Here is a 25,592-nt window from a genome sequence, read left to right on the forward strand (position 1 = left end):
TGAATGTGCCGGGTTTTCAATATTGTTTGTGCTTCTTGAGATAATATACCAACTCTAATACTTTTTAAGATGTTGGCATAAGGGAGATCTGCAGATTGCTGCATATTTTGTGTTAATTCTCTGTATTGGAAATGTTGCCAAAGGTTGACATTTCCAATGCTGCGAACAGTTTTACGGCAGAGTTTGTGTCCTAATGTTTTAAAAATAGGCTCACCTTTCACTGGTGTTAATTGAAGAAGATCTCCGAAAACAATAATGTGGTTTCCTCCAAAGAGCTCTTCGTAATGTGTTTTGAGTACTTCTTATAATCTGAGGTGAATCAAGGCCAACATTAGGTTGGAGACCATGCTCACTTCATCTATTAGTAGCATTTTCATTTGTTTTAATACTCTGCGTAGTTCCATTGCAGCTTCTGTAGAAAGTTTGTAATAGTCTAATTTGTTTTGGTGTTCTACTAGCAGGAGTAGTAATCGGTGTAAAGTGACACCACCTATGTTGTAGGCAGCTAAACCTGTGGGGGCAGTGACAACAGCTGACAGTTTGTTGTTCGTCAATTGTTGAAGGAATTTACTGATGATTTTGATTAAGAATGTTTTGCCAGAACCAGCTTCACCACTGACGTATAGTAGTATAGGTTTGTAATTTTGGCAGGTGCATTCTTTGTTTTCATGTTGTACACCATGTGCAATTTCTTTTGTTACTTCTTCAAAAATGCTACGTTGTTCATTGTTTAGTTTTGATTGTAGTATAGTTAAGTCTTCTTTATCTTCATACTGTCATAGCTAATTCTGCCTCATTTGTTATTAGTGGCTCTCCCAGTGGTTCTTGGATTCCTGTTACAGAAGGTTGACTACTGTCAGGAGTGTCCTTATCTAGTTGGGCCTGCAGTTGTTCTTCGTGTTAATGTTCATTGTGCAACATTGTTTTGTACTGTGTAAAGTTTACATCAGTTATAGTGCTTTAATTTGCTTTGAAAGCGTCTTCATAGGAGTCATAGTTATCTAGTATTTCTTCTTCTTTTCTCCATGGTTTAAAGAGTTGTAGCAGGGCCATGTAATATAGTTCTTTATGTTGAGGAGTCTTTAATGAAAATTTGATATGATTAATTAAATTTGGTTTGGTGAGTTTTACTAAGCTGCATTCACAATTTGAAACTCTGTATTTACCTTTTTTTCATCAGGTGTTATATTATTTTTGTATGTAAAGTTTTGGGCTATGTGGCATAGACATGGTTTCCAAAGTGGTACTTCTGTTTGGGTGGTAGGTGTCCAGCAAATTGTTTTTTAAAATGTCTTGGCTGTTGGGATCATGTTTGGCTAATGTTTCTATATCTTCGTATGATTTTAGAATTCTTTTTCTAGATTTAGCAGGACCAAGACTTAGCCATACTATATTTTCAGATTTTTCATACAAAGCAGTACCAGTTAAACGATCTGCTGCTTCATAGTAGCCACATTCTCTATGGGAGAGCATTTTTATACCTAAGCTGTATCATCTTTGAGACAGTGTTTTGTCTGATGACAGGTCATTCCAGAGGTCTTGTAGCTCTGTTTTTTCTGCTTTGGTTAAGTATTCTGTAACATATCGTACAACTGCAGTGGAATTGTCTGCAATGTATTGCACATCTATGTTTGCATTCCTTAAGTGGGCAATGATTGCATTGTAATCATTGATATATTTTTCTTCTTCTGTTCTTTTTATGCAATATGTATTTTTAGGTGATTTGCCTTTAACACTATGGCCCTCATTACGATACTGGCGCTAAACCATGGCGCTATTAGCACCACGGTTGGTGCCGGTATAGTAACGAGTCCGCCAATGTTCAATGGGGAATTACAAACCCATTCCAAGGTTGGTGGGGCGGTAATTCCCCATTGAACATTGGCCCTTCCCCATTCACATTTTTGCCCCATAGGGCTCAATGGGACTGGGGAAGGTGGTAAGTACGGTACCGCAAATTGTGGTAGCGTACTTACCTCAAGAGTCCCTTTGCGGGTCCCTACTTTAACGGCTGGTCTAGACCAGCCGTTCAGGTCGGGTCCCGCAAAGGGACCTCGTAGTAAGGCGCTAAGTGGTTAACGGCGCTGTAGCCTTTTACGGCGCCGTTAACCACTTAGCGCCAGGGTCGTAATGAGGCCCTATGTCTAACTGAAGACATGAAGCTGTTCACTTGACCTGTTTTTGTAACCGGTCTAGGGAAACCAAAGCAGCATTTGGTGTAGTATTTCCCTTTGTTTTTGTATTAGCAACGACAATATTTGCCACATTTGTGTCTTTGAAATTGTAAAATTTGTGCTTGGAGATCACTATTTGTTGCTTTTGATGGAATTTGACAAGTGACATATTTTTCAATAAACTGTAAAACAGTGGCATCACTTTCTTGACCAAATTTAGGAGCATCTTTAATCCATAAAAGCATGTGGATATGTGATGCTCCTCTGGCTTGGTATTCTTTTCTCCAAAAGAAGTGTTGCACTTCTCCAAGGGGAGGAGCAGTTTTATTACAAATACAGTGTAGCACTGCAATGAAGCAATGGTGAAAATATCTTGAAACATTAACAGGATCTAGAGAACAAAGTTCTCCAGGTGTTAGTATATCTATGTTTGTTTTGTTTTTGTTTGATATGCGTAGGAAATCATGTAAATCTTCCCATGCATATTCTGCACAACTTAATGTAACAAACCAAGTGGGTGGGCCAAGGTTTCTTTCATACAACGTACATCTCTGTGACGTTGAAACCAGTATTCTTTAGTACCACGCATATTTGCTAATAGATTTGTAATATTTGATTGTAAAACCTCATCTTTTTGTCGCACTTTTTGTAATAATTGTGTAGCTGACATATTTTGAAAGTGGGATCCTGATTTTAATGTGTGTGCAACTCCGTAACATAAAGTTGCTAGTTCACTTTCACTTTTAAAAAAAAAACACATTGAAAAAAAAATTCGATATTTTATTTTTCGGCCTTTTGTATTCGAGATTTTGGTTTTCGAGATTTTGGTTTTCGATATTATCACTATAAACCCTTCAGAATACATCCGTAATGAGCGATATTCTGATGCTGTTATTTGAATAGCTCTATCATCGTACCTTCCTCCTTTGCCAGTAGGAAAATGTAGAGGAAAAGCACGTGCTTCTATACTTTTTTCCCATATGCTGATTGGTGATCCTTTTGTTGGACGCATTTGGTACGTTTCTAGTGCATCTTCTACGGTGTCATTAGAATGCAATGGGTGAATTGTATAATGGTATAATGGTCTAAAGTATTGGATATTGTAGCAGGATCTAGGAGCTCAAATTGACCAGCTTCTTGTGTCTCTTGAATTATTTCAGTGGTATCCTTCAAGTTTTGTTCAATATTAATTTCTTTGTAGTAATCATTATTGTCTTTTAGATATTGCAAAGCTTGTCTAACTTTATGTAAATCTACCAGTTGTTGCCAATTTTTTTTGTCTTTTGTAGGTACACCATTTACTAAGATAATTAAAGATTGCTCCATTGGACGTTGCACTCCTAGAGTGTGCACATTTTCTTTTAGATCCAATGGTAAATACACTACTTTTCCACAAATACCTTTCACTAATTCAGAGGGAGGTAATTTTGCTGTTTTTGTTTGAAGGCGTATTATTGCTTGAAAGGGGTGCACTGTTTGAATTATGATGCTCTCATATAAATTGAGTTGCAGGGGTTTTGGTAGTGGATATAATTCCAAATTATTTGTGATAGCACGTGAAGGAGTTTGGTTGTTGTCAAGTTTTGTAGTGCATTAACTGCAAAGTATTAAGGGGTCAGTTATTTCATATTTGTTTTCTGCTATAAGGTAGAGAGCTAATTCAAACCATTTGGAATCTTCATTGTCTTCTATTTCATATGTTAGGTCTACAGTTTTTGTGTTACTTTTATAGAAAGTTCTACGGCAACATACATACACATGGTTTGGTATTTCAGCAGATGTACTTTTAAATTTCAGTATTTCTTTTTTGTATGTGTGTAGTAGAAGGTTGCCATGCATAGAATTATTGCTAATTTGCTTTAAAGCTATTTAATTCTGCAAGTGGCTTTCACTTGCAAAATATTTTTTCAGGATATAGTCGATTTCTTCAAGTAGGTCTTTTGTTGTACCATGTAGAAGAATTTTTTTTTTAAATTGGCTAGTGCTAAAGCAGGACTTTTAGCATAGTGCAGTTTATTGACTAGATTTCTTATAGTTGAATGATGTGTTGATATCATTTTGATATAATGGAAAGTGGTTTTGCAAGTAGGTCCTGAAATACAGGCCAAAGAATGTCCTTGTAGTCCTGTGTACTTGCACACTGGACAGGTATCCATATTTTGCAGTAGTTTAATTTTCATTTTGTCTTTGCCTTTCACATATTGATTGAGGAATTGGCGTAACGACCTGAAATATTCTTTGGGAATGTTACACATTGACGTGCATGGCCATTTGTATACTAGACGTTCTGATTCAGTTGAATGGAGAGGTAATTCTAAGTTTTCTGGGGATATTTTTGAAAGTAGTATTTCTTGTTCCATTATGGTATTATTCACTTTTTCTTAACCTCGTCCACTGCTATGTATGGCAATTGTATTTGTTTGCTTTTGTTTGTATGCTTCTTCATTAAAGTATTTTTCTGTGCTCGTAGTGTGACTCCATTCACCTCCACAGATATTTAAGAAGTTATTTCTGTTGACATTTCCTTTATTGAGAAGTCTTATTTGTAATTTAGTCATTAGTTTTGTTAGTGGTTTCATTTTGTTTAACACTAAAATAAATAAGTTTCTTTTGAGAAGGATTGCACTGTCTATCAACACTTCTAAGATTATTTCCTACGAAAGGTTTTAAGGGTTGAGTTTGATTTCTCTCCTGTTTTTATAAGATTTTGCAGGACTCTGTGACGGAACATTTTTGCTAAAATGCTTTTTTTGGTATGCTTAGTTTACACTATATCAAGATTTATAGGAGCAGTTTCATCTGTAGTGGTAGCTGATTTTTTGTTAATTGTTTTGTGGTTTTACATTTTGATAGAGGAGGCAAAGTTTCTGTACTTGAAGCTTGTTTTGTTTCACTAAATGACTATTAGCTGTTTTGTTTTAACTTTTTTTTACAAATTCTGGTAGAGATGGATGCTTGTTTTGGACACTTCTATTTTCATTTGCTCTGTTTCTGCGTTTCTTTCTACGGACTTGATTTTTGGTAGGTATTCTTTAGGGTCTGTTGAAAAAAATAAAGAAGGTATGGGTTGGGGTGTTCTTAATGTATGTGTGCTGTTTGAGTAAGATAATAAAGATGTATGTAATGGTGTGTGATTGTGCATTTGGCAACTACAACTAGTTGGGATGGTTATTCTTGAATTTATGTGCTACTAAACTGGGGTTCAGATGAGATGATAGTAGAAAGTAAGCTGGTGGTGTGGAGAAGTAGAAATAGTAAATCTAATGATATGCAATTAAAACAGTTGTTTGTTCTATAATATGACAATTCTAGGGGTTGAGTTGGGTTATTTGTGTGTCGAAAACTAAGAAATTGTGCGTCATTCTGCCTGTAAATCTCTGTTTAAGAAATGGGGATTTGTAGACAGAATGGCGCACAATCTCTATTTTTAGACACAGAAATAGGATGAATTAACATTACAGTGTGTTTAAATAATAGTACAAATAATATGGTGGTATTCAACTTACTTTTTTTTAAATGAGCAGGTTTCTTCTTAGTTCTTTGTACTTCAAATTCGGTTGCTTCTTTTCAGGAGAATGGTCTTCACTGCAATTGTAAAGAAAACAAATTTTGTTTGTATATAGCATTGTTTTTAATTTAGACATTGACTTTTTTAATTGACATCGACCCTCCGCGCCTTCCTCAAAATCATGAAAAACTATCTTATTCACATAAGATGCGTCGCACCAGTTGAATACATATCATATGTTCTTAATACATAAACTTTATTGTAATGACTAACTGTACCAACCAAAATATCATTTGTATGCCTTGTGGAATTCATAATGTACCACTGAATACCACTATTTCTGTAACTAAGCTCTTGTAAGTAACAGCGCCTCAATGCCATGGGCTGCTTGTGCAGTATATAAATATAAGTAAATAAATGTTTTGTTGTTTGATTTTTGAACATACAGTGTGCATGCAATTTTGTTTGAGTATGTTAACTCTTCATATTGTACTTTAAATATGTTAGTTCAACATGCTTTGAAAATGTGTGTGTAAAAAGAAATTAAATAGCAGATAGCAGATAGGTTTGGAAGTGAGAGTTGATTTTAGGAGATGGAAAAAATTACAGTAAATTCATTTTATAGATTATACAAGGTAAAAACCAGTTAATCTGTTTATATGAATCTATAAAAATTGTACATGTACTATATAGAAAATATGCATACCTGTAGTTTGTGTTCATGCATATGGATATGCATGCAGCTGCAAGTAGAAATCTTGGAGACTTGTACAGTATTTCTTGTAGAAGGTGCTTTTCGATGATATGACACTTGTACTCAGAGAGATTAACAGTACATTTAAAGTGGTGATCTATGATGATGCAGTTAGATGTAGAGGTCTTGGATGTGATTGGTGGATGTTCATGTGACTTCTTAGCTATATCCAATGAGGGAATGGCACAGAAAGTGAAAAGGAAATGGTAGAAGGACTGTTCATGTTACGATATGTCCGCGGACATGGCGGTAGTTCGCAAACATCGGGTGTTACATCCGGGGATTTTTGTGTTGGGGAGCCATGCAAATGAGAATGAGCAGAGAAAGGGATTGGTCAGGAAAGTTTAGTGGGTGTGTTGTGCCAGGAGAGAGTTTCTCAGATCCTCTTTTTGCTGAGAGAAGAAGAGATATCTATGGCTGTGTGTTTCAAAAAACAGATTATTTGGATTTTGGGAGACTCGTGGATACATTGGTTGAAGGTGTAAGCAGAAAGCTGTGGAGTAGCTGTAGATCTTGGATTCCCTCATGTGGAAGTGCACTGGCATGGAGTACGTGGAATGAAGTGGTTGGACTTGCTACCTCTCTGTGCTACTTTGGAGACAGAGCAACATCCAGACATAATTGTAATTCATTGTGGAGGGAACAGTTTAGGACATGTGTCTGGAATTTCTTTCTTTGCGATTTGCAATGAAAGAAGGACTTGGGAAGGTCATGGACATGTTTCCAAACTGTCAAGTAATTTTTTCACCGATTGCACAGAGACAAATGTGGCTTTGTTCTTCTTCATTTGGTCCACAAATGGAGAAAGCAAGGCGCAATGTCAATAAGGCTGTTTGTGCCTTTTTAAGAGATTTTGGCATGTCCTCTTTTCACAATGAAAATATTATGTTTCGTAGTACATACATTTTTCGCAGAGATGGAGTTCATCTTACTTATGCTGGCAATCAGATTGTTTTGAGAACTGTACAAAATGCATTGCGACCTTTTTTGGAATTACAGCATCCATTTTATAGTAGGTGTTGAGCATTTAAAATTTTTCAAACACAAATAAACACCACCAAAAGGCTCTTTTCAGAGACACCACTTTCTTCCAGATAAAAATGCAATGGTTATGATAGGGTAGCACCCCAAAATTTTAGATGTCCGCGGACTTCTAAAAAATACACAGAGTCCAGCTTCATTTATTTTCACTTCTATTTTTTAACTGTAAAATGCGGCTCTGAAAAGAGCCTTATTTTTTTATTTTTGTTTTAAATATTTTTTGTTTTTTTATACAAGACACACTAGGAGTGGAAGTGAAAGGAGGATAAGGGGGGGACACCAACCACGGGGATAAGAAAGGGCGAGCGGAGAGAGGAAGATGTAGAGTGGGTTTTACTTGGGTAGTGAGCAGACTTTTTCGTGCTCTGAAACGATAGCCTTAAAAGCACTACAAAGTCTCTCCCCCCTGCACAGTACTGCATCGCAGTACATACACACAACTGTGACCCTCGAAAGGTAAGGGTCATCAGTATTGCGTATGGCCTGTGATGCAGCTTGAGGAATACGCTGTCCCACAGGAGTGTTCCTTGTGGTGACAGGATCGGAAACAGAGGATGAAGTAGAGGAAGTCAACCTGCTACGCTCCTCGCAAGGTACAACTTTGCAAACGGCCCCCGAGTGGAATGACTTTAGGTGTTGCTTCATGGTAGTTGTCCCAAAGCTGTATGAACGATGCCTCCCGCGACTGAGTACCATTTTTCACTCATTGCAGGTGACTTGGTTTGCACGCGCCTTAGGACCATTACCACGAATGGTAAATAACTGCCACACACAAGACTCACATCGAGTGCGGGTAGTAGGGACTTCCACTACCTCATTCTCATCATCCTCTTCTTCCTCCTGTGCCTCCTCACTCCTGTTCCCCTCTTCAGGCCCTTGGGCAGGTGGTGGTGGTGGAGGGGGTGGGATGGTGCTGAAGCAGATACAGCACCAGGTGGCAGTAGTGGAGCCACAGAAAGCCATCAGCTTGGCGTTGAAAATCTGCTAATTGGCAGGAAAATTCGCTGTGCTCTGTAGGATAGCCAGAAACACAATGAGAATGAGCTCTAGGGCGCGGTCTTTTATAGGGGTGCTTGTGCGCGGTTCGCAGACATGTGCGCTGTCCGCAGACAGATCGAACAGAAAAAAGGTTTCAAAAAGTCACAAAAAGTATGTAGAAACTCAGGATTATTATGTGGGACTTGTTCTATGGTGAGCTTTTGTTGGAAAATATTATAGATTACTTGAAAATGTAGTTTTAAATTGTTCGGGGATGCAAACAGTGTTCGCAATCAGAACATACGCTGATCGTGGGCGCCGTCACATGATAGCTTCACGAACATGTCCGCGAAGGGAGCGGGTGTCCGCAGGACACCAAGTGCATTGAAACTATTTTGCGCATGCGCGTTGGTGTTCTACGGACACTGTTCGGGTCCTGGAGTGATTAAAAGTGCATCACAAGTGAAATGAACAGTTACAGACAGGCGTTTGTGATGTCATCAATGACATTTGTGATGTCATCTTTGATGTCCTGGGTGTTAGTCTTAGCAGTGCACAGTGGTGGTGCGAGTTATGGTTGCTTAGCTTACCATAACTGGCGAATTTCAGCGGGTTTTTGGTTTTACTTGGAACCATAACGTCCCTTTAACTGAATATATATATATATATATATATATGCAAACAAGACTTGAGGGATGGCAGTGGTGCTAATCTGAGTCCCGGCTGCAGTTAGCTCAAACAGTCCAAAGATGTTTTCCTCCTAGCGTGTTGTCATGCCTCAGCAATCTTCAGGGAGGCTTATTGGATGCAGGTGTGCAGGGTTGACTCCCTCAGATATGTACTAGGCAGTAGCAGCAGGGAATTCTGGTAACTGTAGTGTAGAGCCAGTCATGATCCAACTCTCCCCCATTATCAATGTTGGCCGTCAGTGGGGAGGGGCAGGGAGTTACCATCAGTATGGCACTCCAAAGTTAGGCACGAGTTGCCCAGGTGCAGCCCCTCTGGAGCCCCAGTATCCAGTCAGATGTGTAAATAAAACTTGCGGGGTAGCAGGGGCGCTACTCTGGGTCCCAGCTGCAGTAAGCTTAAACAGTCTACCTCCCCCTCCCCACTGAGGGCCAACATTGATAATGGGGGAGAGTTGGATCCTGGCTGGCTCTACACTACACTTCCCAGATTTCACTGCTGCCACTGCCTGGTACATACCACACGGCAAGGAAATGAGGTTGGGATTAGGGTGTCTCGCGCTCTGCCTACTTAAATTAGGTACGCTAAATGGTTAACATAGAAATCAGTTCAATATATCCTCAATATATCCTCGGAAAAAATCTTCCAATAGATGGTTTATTCACAGAATAGGTCAGCCAACATGTGTTTCGACCTTAGTCTTACTCAAGGCCATTGTTCATCCGAGATAGATAAATAGACCATATCTGGTTCATAAGTGTCGTTGCAAGTCTAGTGTGTCACCTCACATGAAGGATGTATGCAAAAGCATTAGAATACGGTTGGGTTCTTTCTGCGATAACTTAGGCAAGTTGATTGTGAATTTTAAATGCACATGTTCTATTTGAAGAAGTGTTCATTCCCCGAAATATCTTTGTCAATAAGTGTCCATGAGGGGCATGGCTTGGAGGCCATGTGAGGAGAAGTGCTCTTGGAAGAGCTCCTGGTGATCCTGCACACATCCTGTAAAATAGTGCAGTTGCACTGGCCTGTTAATGCCAGAAATATGGGCACTTGACTACTTGGGCAGAGCAGTTGCTGTCAAGCCGGTATCTTAATAAACCTGGGAACGGTGGATTGAGGAAAGCGAAGCTCCCGGAATCGCGGACTCGAGAAGGCAAAATGGCAGCCGTAAGAAACGAGGGAGGAACAGAACGAAGAATGGCAGAGGCACCCCTGAAGTGAGCAGCCACAGTGCGGGCCGTGCGGGGGGCCGCGCGCCTCTGGGGAGGCCTCGGCTCGGAGTCGCTGGCCCTGTTTGTCTGAATACGGGAGCACAGGACAATACGAGGCGGTAAGCGGCCGGCGCTAGGACCTGCCCGTGCTGGCAGGCGAGGCAGGCCAAGCGGAGAAGCTACTGAAGCGCCCCTCATACGCGGCGAGGGAGTGCTGACACAAAGTAACGAAAAGCCTCAGAACAAGGCTTTTCAATTAACATTGTTGCCGCGGGCTGCGGTGTTGGAGCGGCTGTGTCACTCACAAGGCTGGGTGGAAGTGAAAGCTTGCGAGCGGGCCGAAAGTAAGAAACGAAGCGTCAGGGGGCGCTGGCACATAATAAGACATAAGACATAAGGCAACGTGGGCAGAGGGCCCTGGTTTCAGACTGCACAGCAGCCCACGGCGCATCATGGGGGCTCCCGGCGCAATAGTGGGGGCACAGGACATTGCTTTGGCCAAATTGCAGAAATAGTGCTGGCATCCCGGCACTGCCCCAATAATTGGAAAGAAGAGGAAAAGATAGAGAGCGGACCAGCTGGCTGGCACGGACATGCCCGAATAGGACGGGGGGCAGGCCGGACTGGCCTGTGAGCTGCTGGCGCCCCCATGCCTGAGCGGTGCTAGCAGCATCAAAATTAAGTGTGTGCTACCCCACCTGGGGGTGAGGAGACAAGCGCGCTGGCCGGCTGGTATGCCCTGTGAGAGGCGGGGTCAGGATGGAAACGCATGCTGAGGGGACCACGGATACGGCCTGACACCCGAGGTCGGGGATATTAAAACGCAGCAATCACCTGTTGGTGAACCAAGCACATGTCCCAGGGCGCTCCCTTGGATGCATAGCTGAACTGGAGAGAGGATCCACGCGGCTACGTGGTAGGGCACACTCCATCTCTGTGACCAAAAGCTGGCCTGAAGTTCTCCTGGGGTGGCTCCCCAAAAGCTTGGGCCAACCTGCGACTTGGGGTCATAGCACCATGTCTAACAAACCTCTGAGACTGAAGGGCAAGCAGCCCACACTAGACGAATATACTAAGACATCGCCTGGCCCGGAAGGAGCCAGGAGCAAAGACAGGGTACCCATTGGGAGTGTGGCTGTCATGAGCACGAATCAGGAGGTCCTTGCTGCGATTGCTGATCTGAAGGTGGCCTGGGAGACCAAGCTTCAACTGGCAGTGAACAAACTGAAAACAGCGCTGGAGCTCAAGGTTGGGGCGGTGCAAGAGGACGTGAATCTACTCCGGCAAGATGTTAGGTTACTGGCGGAGCTGAGACACTGAGACCCTTGAGAAGGAGATGGGCCCGAACACGGCGGACTGTGCTTCCCACGGGTCGGAACTTGGTACAGCGTGTGGGCAATCTAGAGAACAGGGCGCAGGAGGCGGAAGGGCGAGCCGCGAGGAATAATATCTGCATTGTTGGCCTGCCGGAAGGAGAAGAAGGCCACAACCCCACAGAGTTCATTGAAAATATGTTGTTAAAGGAGATAACCGGAGGAGTGCTGTCTCAGGGGTTCGCGGTGGAAAGGGCGCACAGGGCCTTAACGAGGAAGCCACCGCCAGGCAATCCACCAAGGCCGGTGATCGGCAAGATCATTAACTACAGAGATCGAGAAAGGATCCTGGAGCACTTCCGTAAAGGTGGGACAATACAGAGAGGGACGGCAAACATAACAGCTTATCCAGATTATACCCTGATGGTGCAGCGGAGCCGAATGAACTTTGGGGCCGTCAAGAGAAGACTGTGAGAAGCGGGACATAAATACATGTTGCTATACCCGGCGAAGTTAAAACTTTTCCACAAACACAGAACTTTGTTTTTTGAAACTCCGGAAGATGCTATGGGATGGCTCGACATGCAGAGTTTCCCCCAGGAGTCGGAAGTTCAGATTGGGGAAGGAGGTGGAGAAGATAAGTAACGAACATGGGGGGCACTGGAGGGTGTCAGAACTTAAGACTATGGGACTTGATTATAGTAGCTGAAGCAGCTCGTTGACTGGTAATGCCAGGCTGGGGAAACACATGATCCGTGAGCACTATAACTATGGCTTTGTTAGGGAGCCTTGCAGGGCCAATCTTCATAACCCCATTTAGAGTTTAGTTAGGTTGCTGTTAGTGTGGTGACACCCTGCTGGGGTCTTGGCCTGGGATCCGGGGTAGACCCAAAAGCGGGAGAGCCTGAGATCCAGGGATGGAGCTGGGCATTTGTTGGAGTTAAGGTAGGGCGGGGAGGGGGGAGGGAAGGGGTTGTGTGCAGTGGTTTGTTGTAGTTGGGGAGGCGTTATGGGGTGAGCCTACACCCCAGGGAAAACGGAATGAACCATGGGAGACCTTAAGATAGTCACTTGGAATGTCAGGGGGCTTAACAGCTATTTGAAATGGAACAAGGTCATGATGTACCTGCGCAGACAAAAAGTGGACGTAGCCTTGTTACAAGAAACTCATTTAACGCAAGATGAACTGGAAGTGATAGGGAACAAGTGCAGAGGGACAGTAATAGGGGCAGCATACTCTGCCTATGCAAGAGGGGTAATCACATGGGTGGCCCCACATGTCCCGTTCCAGCTGCTGAGCTCTGTGGCAGAGGCAGATGGCATGATGGTGGTTATGAAGGGGTTGGTGGAAAATAGAGAGATCTGCATTATAAACACTTATGCCCCGAACCAGGACACGGCTGTGTACTTCAGGACCCTGTATGGTAAACTCAGTGGTAGTGTAGGGGGGGCGGTATTGTGGGGGGGTGACTTCAATTGTGTACTAAACCCCAACCTGGATAGATCAGACACTAAAGTGGATAGACCCACCCCAGCCGCAAAGGCACTGCATGCATTGTTGGATTTTGGCAGGACAGACAATATTCACACTATGCAGCCCCACAGGGCCTATATACTAGACTAGACTACGTGTATGTTACGCAGGAACTAATGACCGACATACCGCAGGCGGAATATAAAGCCAGAGTCCTCTCAGACCACTCGCCATTGATGCTAGTGTGGCAATACCGACCCCCGCGGGGAAGGATACCCACATGGCGATTGCGTGCAGAGGCCCTTAAAGACAGTGGGCCTCATTACGACCCAGGCGGTAAGTTACCGCCTGGGCCGTGACTTTACCACCATGGCGTAAACTATGTTTACGCCATGGTGGTTGGCGGACTTACCGCCCCATTCCGACCTTGGCGGGGCGGTAAGTCCCCAATCCCCATTTACCCTTCCCCATTCCCATTTTTGCCCCATAGGGCATAATGGGAGTGGGGAAGGCGTTAATTACGCCACCGTAAATTACGGTGGCGTAATTAACTCCATGGTCCCTTAGCGCCATGGATTTTAACACCTGCTAAAAGCAGGTGTTAAAAGCGCCATGGCGCTAAGGGACCTCGTAATTGGCGGTAAGGGGTCGGCGCAGCTAACGCTGGCGTAAACCCCTTACCGCCAGGGTCGTAATGAGGCCCAGTATATTTAGGGAAACGCTGGCAGTGTTAAGACAGCGGGCACGCTCTGGGAGGCCTTTAAAGTAGTAGTGAGGGGAATTGCCATAACCAAGTCAAAAGGGACGAATTACAGGACTCCGAAAAGGAGCTAGAAAGGGTACTGGAACGGGGTAGTATCACTAATGAAGATACAGAAATGGCACTGGGCCTGCAGCAGAAATGTGCAGGATATTGGGAGTGGTTATGCAATCTCAACTATAAAAAGTATATAGAGAGACAACATACTGAAGGAGACAAACCAGGGAGAGTCCTGGCGTGGCTCTATAAAAACGAGACCCCTAGGCCCCAATCAGAACAATAGTGAAAGACAATGGCGACATAGCGGATACGCAAGAGGGGGTTAACCAGGAATTTGCAGAATATTACAGACGCCTGTATGGGGATGTCACAGGGAGCAATAGAGGGGAGATAAAGGACATACTGGAAGATATTGGGTTACCCCAGATTATTGCAGAGGAGAGGGAGGAGCTAGATTCCCAGATCACCCTAGAGAAACTAAAGGAAGCAGTGAGGCAGCTGCCCATGTGCAAAACCCCGGGAACCGATGGACTCCCAAGCAAATTTTACAAGGCATATAAAATAGAGGTACTACCCCCGTTGCTGGAGATGCTTAAAGAAGCTTATGAAGCTGGGAAATTACCGGAATCTTTGCGCGAAGCGGTTATCATACCACTTCCCAAGCCCAATAAGCCTGGTAGCGACTGCGGATCCTATAGGCCTCTGTCGATGTTGAATCAAGACAGTAAGATTTTAACAGCGGTCCTGGCAAATAGACTAAAGAAGGTCATTAATAAACGAATACATCCGGACCAGACAGGATATGTCCCGAAAAGAAACATTTTGAGTAATTTGAGGCGACTCCATCGAGTGGTCGAACACACAGACAGGGACACAGGCGAGATGGTGATAGTATCACTGGGTGCGGTCAAGGCATTTGACTCGGTCAAGTGGCCCTGGTTAAAAGCGGCCCTAGCCAATTACGTTATGGGGCCAGGATATCTTCATTGGGTGGAGCTACTATATAGTGCGCCACTAGCGAGAGTGAAGACAGGAACGGTGATCTCTGAAAGGTGGCAACTTGGTAGAGGTACCAGGCAGGGATGCCCTTGGTCCCCCATGCTGTATATCTCAGCTTTGGAACCTCTGGCGATTTATTTAAGGCAGCAATATGATGCAGTAGGCATTGTCGTTGGGGAGACATCGCATTTCATTTCATTATATGCAGACGACATGTTATTGTATTTGCAATACCCAGAAGAGAACCTTCAATATATACTGGAAGTGATGAAGAGGTTTGCAGAACTATCAGGTATAGCTGTAAACCACAGTAAATCCTGTGTGTTTCCGCTGGGGAGATATAGAGGGCTCTCGGTGGAGAATCTGCCGGTTTTACAGGTACCGTGGGAGGTCACAACCTTCAGATATCTTGGGGTAGACATATACCATACGGTAGAAGCTGAACATAAGCATAACACCGAAAAAACGGTGAAGAAACTGGAGAATAGCATGAAGTTCTGGGCGAAACTCCCCTTGGCAATGATGGGGCGAGGGGCGATGCTCAAGATGGTGGCATTGCCCAGATTGTTGCATTGCTTCGCGAACATCCCATACTCCATACCTCGGAAATTCTTTACCAGGCTGGACAGCATATGTAGGGAATTTCTATGGCATGGGATGAGGAACAGGGTAGCCCTATGGAAACTACAAAATCCGTATGAGAAAGGAGGCATTAAATTACCAAATTGGGAAGTCTATTATATAGTGAGCCAATTACAACATGTAGCCAAATGGCTCTCTGAGGAGCCTACCTTAGAACATAGGCTGCACCAGGGGGACTGTGCTCCATATTTCCTGAAAGAGATGATATGGTTGCCCAAACGGGAGTTGGGAGGACGTCCAAGGATGCTGGGTCTTGGGTGGGGGATGTGGCAATGGGCATGCCGGTTGATGGACAAGCCATCCCCGTTCTCCTCACAGATCCCACTGTCCACAGTGGTGGGAACAGGAAGCAACTAAGGTTAAGGATTAGGAAGCACTGGGAACCGGTAGGAATAGCAACTATGGGGGATGTGTGGCAGGAGGGGAAGATACTAGAATTTGAGGAGCTGGTGGAACAAACGGGGCTGAGTGCCGGGCAATATATTACGTATCATGGTGTGGTGCAGCGAATTAAAGACACCTGGTCCGAGGTGGAACTGGCAGAGGAACCGGACACCACACTGGATATGATATATGATATAGCAGAAGGGGGGCATGAAACGTCTAGATTGGATGAGATGATAATGACTCGAGAAGGCAACTTAGGCTGGACTGGGAAGAAGAAGTAGGGGACCCGATGAGCGATGGGATGGGAGAGGGTACAAGGATATCATAAAAAAGTATCGAGAAATGCTAGGCTGCAGCAGATACAGTTGTATATAACTCACAGAGCATACCTGACCACACTAAAGATAGCTAAATATAAGAACGCCGGAAACCAAGTGTGCCCAAAATGTAATGAGGAAAACGCAGGAATGGTGCATATGTTCTGGGCATGCCCACTGATAGCGAGATATTGGGGGGACATAGCACAGAAAATGGAAGATAAAGGGATCTGTATGAAGGTGGATACTGCGTGGGCTTGTTTGTTGGGAGGGTTCCCCAGACCGCGTAAGCTTAAACATGTAAGTAAACTAAAAGATCTAGCGTATGTCCTAGCAAAGAGAAGGATTGCAATGGGTTGGAAAGCATGTCACAGGCCCAAAGTGGAAACGTGGTGGAGGGACTTGCAGAAGTGGGTGGAGGCAGAAACAGTGGCATGGCAGGAAGCGTGTAGAGGAGACATAGAGGGAGAAGCTGGAGGCCTGTCGAGTTGGACGCAACTGATAGCAGAACTATTCGGGCCCTCATATGATTGACCAAGTGATGGTGACTCAATGAGCGTAGCGGAAGAGGACTCCCCACCGCAAGAGGTGGAAACTAACAATGTGGGAAAGTAGGCTCGGGAGGGGGAGGGACGGGAAATATAGTGGGCAAGAACATAATAATGTATGTGTATATGTGAGCAATTATACATCCACTGTAAGTTTGGTTTGGGTTATTCGTTTGTTGTTTGAATAAAATCAATAAAAAAATGTAAAAAAAATAAAATGTGTCCATGACCAATTGTCACGTTGTAGTCTTGGGTCTAAATACCCCTGGCGTCACGCACCTTAGGAAACATTTCTTTCCCCAGGGGACGCAGCGGGGCTCCACGTCGGCTCTGTCCAACATATCTACAAGCCCACGCCGGACATGACGGGCCAGTATATATATCGAGGCGCTTCTCCCCATGATTTCAGATCCACCATTTTTGCCTAGTACACTGATGCTGAGGGACCGCAGAACCTATGGTCTACTAGCCATCCGCAGAAAGGGGCTGGTCGGGAGGACGATGAGGAATCCCTGGCAGGAACATGCATCGGAAAGAACATTACTGAGTGGCAAGTTATTTGTTCTTCTAATGGATTATTTCCTCTCAAGGATTCCTCCCAAAGCAATATGAAAACCTGGAGGGAGAAGAGCAAGGACACCTCCTAGACCAGAGAACTGCCCAACCAAAGACGGCGATCTGTCCCGAAAGGGAATACGAGCAGTAATGATTAGCAAACGTGTGCAGAGATGCACACATTGCCATCTGGCAGACGTACAGCACTGTCAGGTTTCCTTTAATTATTCCATTATTCCCCTTTATTTCTATGTGGGTTAGAAGTTTTCTACTGCAGTTGGTTTGGCCTTGACTTTTCTATACAGATTCCTGGCTCTGGCACAAGGCAAGATGGAGTTTTACAATAGAAGCTTTGATTGGCTAGAGAGAACTGCAGGCCAACAATGAAGGTTCTAAACTGTCACTCTCTGACTTTCATCGTCGTAACCCCAGCTGATAGGACGTGTTTGTAGCTGCTCCTGCTGAAGTCTTGGGCCTAGTGGATTTGAACTTTCAAATCTTGGCAGTCGAGCGGCTACTTATTCGGGGTTGTTCAGGAGAAGTATTCAGGTTCACAGGAGAGTTTTCAGAAGTTCTTTTGGAAAAGAAACATTCTTAAGCTAAGTGACTTTATTTGGATATGTAAATCTGTTGCTCAGATTCATTAGTGACTTTTAGAGAAAGTAAATGTAAATTCAATAGTAGAACTGTGATGTTACACTGTTAATAGTTCCACGTTTAATTCTTAAAATCGCGCGAGTAACGGAAGTCTGTTACGTGATTTCTACAGCGCGGGTGTTCATAGCACGTGTACGCGAGCACAAGAAAAGACTACTACGTGATTTCTGCAGCGCGTGAGTTCATAGCGCGTGTGTTCATAGCGCACGGACGCGAGCGTGAGAGAAGACTTCTACGTGATTTCTACAGCGCGTGGGTTCATAGCGCGGGTGTTTATAGCGCGTGTACGCGAGCCTGAGAAAAGACTTTTACGTGATTTCTACAGCGCGTGTGTTCACAGCGTGGGTGTTTATAGCGCGTTTACGCGAGCCTGAGAAAAGACTTCTACGTGATTTCTACAGCGTGTGTGTTCGTAGCGCGAGTGTTTATTGCGCGTTTACGCGAGTGCAAGAAAAGACTGCTACGTGATTTCTTCAGCGTGTGTTTTCATAGCGCGTGTGTTCCTCAGCGCGTGTTTTTCTCTGGCGCGTATTTTCTTCAGCGCGTGTTCTGCACGTGTAAATCTTTGCGCATGTGGACAAGTTTGCAAGTTCTTAAAGAGACTATGTACTTTGTTAAGAAAGAAGAACTGGATTCCTTTAAGTCCATCATAACTGGAACATTATACAGTTTTAAAAGGCATGAGTCAAGGTTCTTAAGGCTACATTACTCGAAAGGAGTTGCTGTTATTTTCAAGATTTTCAAAGCAAAAAAGAAGGTAGAAAGATTTTATCAGCAATTACTCCTATCTTCTCTAAGATCCTTAAAGAGAAGAACCAGGTATGATTCTTTACATTTTAGTTAAGGATATAGAGTTTTCAAAATCAAAAGGTAGTTAAGTAATTTGAGGATTTTGTGTGTTCTTATGTATTCACTGCAGGTTCAGCATCAGCTAGTCTAGACGTCGCCAGCCTGGTGTTTCTTATGTTGTCCACTTCCCCCTTTCCCTTCGGGGTGTAGTTAACAGAGCCGAGTATAAAATGGTTCTGAGGATTACATTTCAGGGGGATTGTCAGGGGTTCAGCAGCTTCCGCGGACACAGGATATCTCTCAGCCTGACAGAATGAAAGGCCATTAACCTTAGTCTGCCTGAGCTGACATGAACCCAACGAGACTTCAATGGAGGTTCTAGGATCTTTGATCCGGGAGTTACGGGAAGAGTTAAAAATATCTCGTAGTGAGAATGCTTCACTTAGTCAAAAGGTGAAGGATTTAAATGGAAAGGTGGCAGAAATTCAGCAGATGGGAGCAAGGAGAGAGGATGAGATGTCTGGGGGGTTCAGGTTCTCCACCTGTGTTAGTAAGGGAGGAAGGTGACCGGTTTTTGCATTTATTATGGCCCTCACATGCTAGTGAAGGAGTCAGAAGTTTAGTTATGCCGGTTCCCTTGGCGCCCCCTGAACGTTATCAAGGAGACTCTAAGAGATTCAGGGTGTTTTTAACTCAATGTGAGTTACATTTCATGAGTAGGCCTGAGATTTTTCCTACAGATGCTTCCAAAGTAACTTTCATGTTGTCTTATCTCTCGGGGGAGGCCTCTGCTTGGGCGGGGTTGTTGGTGACTCAAAGGAGTGAAGTTTTGAGAAATTATTCTAGTTTCCTGGAAACTTTCAGAAAAATGTTTGACAGAAGGCAGATATCTTTGGAGGTGGATGGGGAGCTTTTAGAATTGAAACAAGGTAATAGAGAATTAGTTGCTTACATTACACAATTTAAGTCCCTGGTTTTAGAAAGCAGGTGGCCCGAGGATAAACAGGCCTCGTTTTTTTATCGAGGCCTTAGAGATGAGTTAAAGGATGCTTTATCTGGAATTGTAGATCGGCCCTCTACCTGTGATGCTCTGATAGATTTAGTTATTCAATTAGACTTTCGCTTGAGTGAAAGGAGAGCGGAGCGGCGTCATAGTCAGAGTGATTTTAAGTCTTTAGTCAAAGTGGATAAACCTAAAGTGTATATGAAAACGAAAGGGAATGATCCACCTTCCAGGGCCCCGGGTCCTTTAACTAAAGAAGAAAGGGCTAGGAGAAGAGAAAATCATCTGCGTTTATATTGTGGAAGAAGTGGACATTTCTTAGGAAATTGTCCTTTCACACCAAAAAGAAATTCTTCTTCAACGGGCAAGGTGCAGCAGATCTCCAACACCGTGCAGACTGCTGTTCCGCATATCCCAATGGATGTATCCTTGTTTTTGGAGATGGAATTTAAGGGAAAAGGTCCAGTTATGGTAGATTCAGGAGCCACTGGGAACTTTATGGATTGGGGGCTTGCTAAATCTTTGGGAATCCCTATTATTCAGAAGGAGGTTGTTGAGCAAGTTAGAGCAGTTGATGGGACTTCTCTTTCTTCAGGTCCAATTACTCACAGAACTAGTTATTTGATTCTGGAGTTAACCGGGGGTCACAGTGAGAGGATATCTTTTGAGTTGATTGATGCCCCTTTGTTAAAGATAATTTTGGGAATGCCTTGGCTTACTCTGCATAATCCTTTGATTGATTGGAGTGCTAGGACAATTGATATGCAATCTGATTTCTGCCAAGAGAATTGTTTCTCGGGTAGGCCTTTTGAGGTTTGTGTTTACTTGTCCTAGTGTACATTCCTAGTATGCATTCAAGTTGTGTCCATTTATATCTGGTGATCCCTGCACCTTCACCTGAGGCAGTGACCCACGTGGGTGGTCACTGCCTGGATATTGGCCGCTCTCTGGGGTTTCAACTTTCTTGCCACAATGTCACACCAGTTACCTGGTCAGAACACTTTGCGGTCAGCTTTTTCATACTTTCTGATTATAATCGTCATAGAATTAATCCACAAGTATCCTTACAACTCTCACGTCATAAAAGAGATCTTGACCGTATTACTAGTGACGACATATTGGATAAATTGATTCCCCAGCCTTCCGACTTTAACTGCGTCGAGATGTTTCAGAACTATATGACCAGGTTTACCACAAATTGCAATCGTATTGCCCTGTTTAAAGTCCAAAAGAAATCCAGAGTTCACAACAATCAAAGGTATAATGATTTTTCAGGAGTCTTAAAAGACACTATCGCGAATTCAACAAAATAAATATGGCTCAGATCACGAAATATTAATGACCATATAATGGCCAAAACTGCACTAAAAGCCTATAAGAAAGGAATCATTCTGGCCAAATCTCAAAGTCTACAAAGACAATACACCTTGCTGAAAATCTATCCAGGTCACTGTTCAAGGTTATTCAAAAGTTTGCCCAGCCTACCTGTACCTGATCTAGCCTTCCCTTTTTTGAGAAACTTGTAAATGAGTTTAACAACTTTTTTGTTGATAAAATAAACAGGATTAGATCCAATTTTGATCCTGCCATTGGTGATACCTTGGTCTTTAGCTCGAAAGATCCCTCCATGCGAGGACACAACTCTCCCAGCTTCTCTTGTTCACCTATTCGTTTAAATACCATTACTAACCTGATCAGCAAGCTCATACCTACCATAATGGGCTATGACCCTATTGCAGCATATATCGAGCCAAGATACATGCATCGGTTTTAAGTAGCACTGTTCAGTCATTTGTGAATGCCTCTCTGCTTCAGGGTCATGTTCCCTTATCTATCATTAAATAAATCATTTATTACCCCTATTTTGGAGAAACCATCCTTTGATCATACGCAGCTGGCTAACTATCGTCCTTTAGCAGGTCTTTTATGGCCAGCTAAAATATTGGAACATGTTGTCACCTCAAACTTTTAAAATTTCCTAGAAACACATTATATCCTTGATACCTTACAATCGGGATTCCGATTAAGTCATGGCTCTGAATTGGCACTTATTACCATCTGGGACGATCTACTAAAAGCCACTGACGAAGGTGAGGTCATCATACTTGTCATGTTAGACCTATTGGCAGCATTCAACACAGTTAACTTTGACATTCTCGTATCTAGATTGTCTTTGGTCGCCTCGGTGTCGAATGATGCATTGAAATGGTTTCACTCCTTTCTAGTTGATCATACCCAGCAGGTCAAACTTGGTGCTTTGTTTCACTTTAAGGTCCTCCACCAAACGCCTTGATTATTTAGATGCCTATAAGTAGGAGAATACTTTTCCAAATGAGCCGTCACAATAACTCTTACATTCATTTCTGTTAGCTTTTACGATCTCATGTGTTAGCACTTGGTGAAGCTCTGGTAAGTCACTCTGAGACCCCTTATCTTAAGTGTTATAATGTGGGTCTTTACGTGAGTGTCTGCTAATGAGAACTGTTAATAGCTGTTGGTGTAGTGAGTGTCTGTGAGTTAATGAGTGAGTGGTGTTGCGCTTGGCTGGGTTCGTGTGAACATGGATTTTAATCATGTTTATGTATAGCTCTCAGCGAGCCCTTCTCTGCGATTTGAACTTCGACATGCATCTATTAAAAAAAGGAATAGCCACAATTCTGGACCAAAACACATCATTACAAGTACAGAGGTGTAATAAAAATGGCAGTACAGTGGCAGTAATTCTACTGCCGCATTATTGCACCACCACAATAAGTGTTTGGCGGTAAGGTTGAAATTTTACCAGGAAGTAAATCTTCTACCTTACCACCAAAACTTGGCAGATTTACCATGAAGTATCACTGCTAAGTCCACACAAACATCCCTGTGGAGTCCTATGTACTCCAGAAATGGTGATGTACACCTGTACCACCACAGGACTGAGTGGCAGTAATTGTAGTTTGGTGGTAATTCTGTGATTTACCATCAAACCTGTTATGAGGCCCTATGATGATCATCTAAACACTCACTGGATCTTAACGCTGATGTGCCGACATTGGGTGGTATGTCAATACCGGCACTGATGTATGCCCTGATACTGTACCCCTCGCTCATTGCAGACTTTGGTCACGGCGTAAGTTGATTTCATGTCCACCTTTGATCTATCCATCAACGCTTCCAAATCAGAAATCATGCTTTGTCAAGCAGGGGCCTGACCGAGTGCAGATTTGCCTGTTATGATTATCTGGGTTTTAAATTCATCTCTAGGTTGAATGTGACTTCTCAAATACAGCCGTCTAAAAGCAAAATGTCACAGGAATGTGGTGTATTATGCTTTGCCAAGTTGTATACATCACAACCAGTGGGCTTAATTTTGAAGGTTTTGGGAATGTAATAGACTGATGTTGAGATCCGTACTGAACCATTCAAACAGTGGTTTAGAGTCTGGTTATACACGAAATGTAGCCCAACTCATGTGTTCTTGAAAAAATATTTTTCAGTCTTTAGGAAACTACCTGTCAATTGCCTGGATTTCCTATGTAAAGAGATGCTGGGGAAAGTACAACAAACTGGTTAATCATTCTGTTATTACTGTGACCTATTAAAAGTAGTATTGCAGAATCTCATGGCTCATATGAAGTCAGAGCAGAAACAAATGGAGTTGCAGAAAATATCTAACCATTCACACGTTCTTCTTTCCATGCATACTAAGTACCTCTAAATATCTTTTATGGACGAATTTCAAACCAGACCGAGTTCTGCTCCCCAGAGCTAGACTTGATCTTTTACATTTTAGGGCTGTTACAGCCAGGAGGTCAAGAGAGGAACTACCAGCCTCTAATGAGTCAGACTGCTTGCTCTGCAAGGCCAATACCGAAGACCTTTTGCTCTTTTTATTTTTCTTTCTGTCCAGTTTACAAGTCAGTTAGGAGAAGAACAATAAAATTGTTACGGAATTACGGAATTTTAATTTTAAACAATGTAGGCCAGCCATGATTTTTATTCTATCCTGTTAATACACATGTGGTGGCCTGGAGTTTGCTCCAATATTTGTGATGTTACTTGAGCCTGCGGAAATATTTTATGAACACTTTACTTGCTCTTGGCCTCATTACAAGTTTGGAGGTATCTCATCAGATTTACCGTTGCGATACCACCAAATGGATTTATCATTACCATCACTTGGTCTGGCAGAATTACTGCCAGATTACAAGTGCCAGTATAGCAGTGTTATTCCCCATTTATGGAGTAAACAGGACTCCATGGGGGTTTCGGCAGAATTACCACCGGCTTTGATAAAGCGGGTGGTAAGTCTGCCGGAATTACCATTATTTGGCAGTAAGAATTAGCGCCAGCATTTTGCTGGAGGCTTTTCCTCCACCTTACCCCTGAACCCATAGATCGGCATTGCGGTAATTCAATGATAACTGCAATACCACTGCATTACCACCGTTTTTTGCCACACCGCCAAACTCATAATGAGGCCCATTTTTTTATCTGCATCATATATTTTTATTGTTACATGTTTTTCATCAATTGTTCGTACTTTGATGGATTGTATTTTATATCCGAATAAAGTTATTGGAGTGATTGACTGACGCAAACACACAAATGTATATAGCAGTTGGCAAGTCACATGGCACTAAAGAAAGTGGAAGACTTTACCTTATGGACAGATCCTGCAGGACACGCGGGGGCGAAGCTGCACGAACCACACACAGAATTCTGAAAAACACAACACACATGACTTTAGTTAAAGGCTGGTTTCGTACTGGCTTTACTTTCACAAGATGCGTGTCCCGAGGTAAGTCAAAGCAAGAGGTAAAGCACTAAGGACCGATGTAAGCGTTTTCACACTCTTCTTTGAGGTCATGGCATCCTGCTATTGTAGTACTTTAGTTTTGGATTCTGGATGGTTTCTTTTGATTGTAGATAAGATGAAATAATCACTTCTAGGCTACCCCATTTTTGACAACATTTGAGATTCAGGTAGGATAATGGTATGCCTGATTTTCTAATTGGCGTAGAAAGGAGGATGAGGAGACACCATGCAAGGCGACGGCACATTACCCGGGTCAGGCCCATACCGTGGACATTAACTGACATCCAGATGATTACCCTGGACCTGCTGAAAAGGGAGCTCAATGTAGAGCTACTCTTCCTGATCGATGACGACATACAGAGCAGGATTAACATCATAACTGTTGCTGAAGCTTAGGTGGGTCCTCCATTTCCTTGCAACTGGCACTTACCAGCACACTATGGGCATGCTGCATGGCATGTGCCAGCCCATATTTTCATATGTGCTTGTTCAGGTGTTGGCAGCAGTCTTGTGCCATGCCTCCCAGCACATCTCCCTGCCCACCACCCCAGCACAGATAAATGTAATGAAAGCACGTTTCTATGCAGCGGCCCACCTGTCCAATGTATTTGCCGCTCTTTACAGTCTATGTGGTAGACATATTTTTCAACATAATCTGCTTGGATAGTCGTTGAGATCAATTCTAGTAGTTCTTCAAGAATAGGCTTGCTTTCATATTTCCTCTGGTTCTATATTTACGATTACTTCCCTTCCTCTCTCACCTTCTTGTCATCACTTGCAGACTCTTTCTTCTCACTACTTCCAGGTGGCTGTCCTGTGGTGGGTTTATCTTGACCCTTTTTTAGAACCACTTTGTCACAACTTCTTTGTCTGACAATGTCTCTTATTGTATCTTGTTCATTCAAGATTTGTGTATCCTGTTTCTCATTACATGTGCTTATGTTAGACTTGCTCCAATCTTAATTTCTCAGCAGATAGGGGTTCTTCCCAT

At 43.2% G+C, this 25,592-nt stretch overlaps 1 protein-coding gene across 1 annotated transcript in view; it reads right to left on the reverse strand.

Annotated features, from left to right (window-relative positions):
* STAB1 (stabilin 1) overlaps positions 1-25,592 on the reverse strand; it is a 1,160,316-nt gene that overhangs the window by 299,439 nt on the left and 835,285 nt on the right. Inside the window, exon 54 of the mRNA XM_069643183.1 lies at positions 24,445-24,504. Within this exon, the coding sequence (XP_069499284.1) occupies positions 24,445-24,504 (60 nt within the window). The remainder of the gene's footprint in view (positions 1-24,444; positions 24,505-25,592) is intronic.

This window comes from Ambystoma mexicanum, chromosome 2p (genome assembly GCF_040938575.1).
Source record: "Ambystoma mexicanum isolate Mex_15411 chromosome 2p, UKY_AmexF1_1, whole genome shotgun sequence".
Lineage (NCBI taxonomy): Eukaryota > Metazoa > Chordata > Amphibia > Caudata > Ambystomatidae > Ambystoma > Ambystoma mexicanum.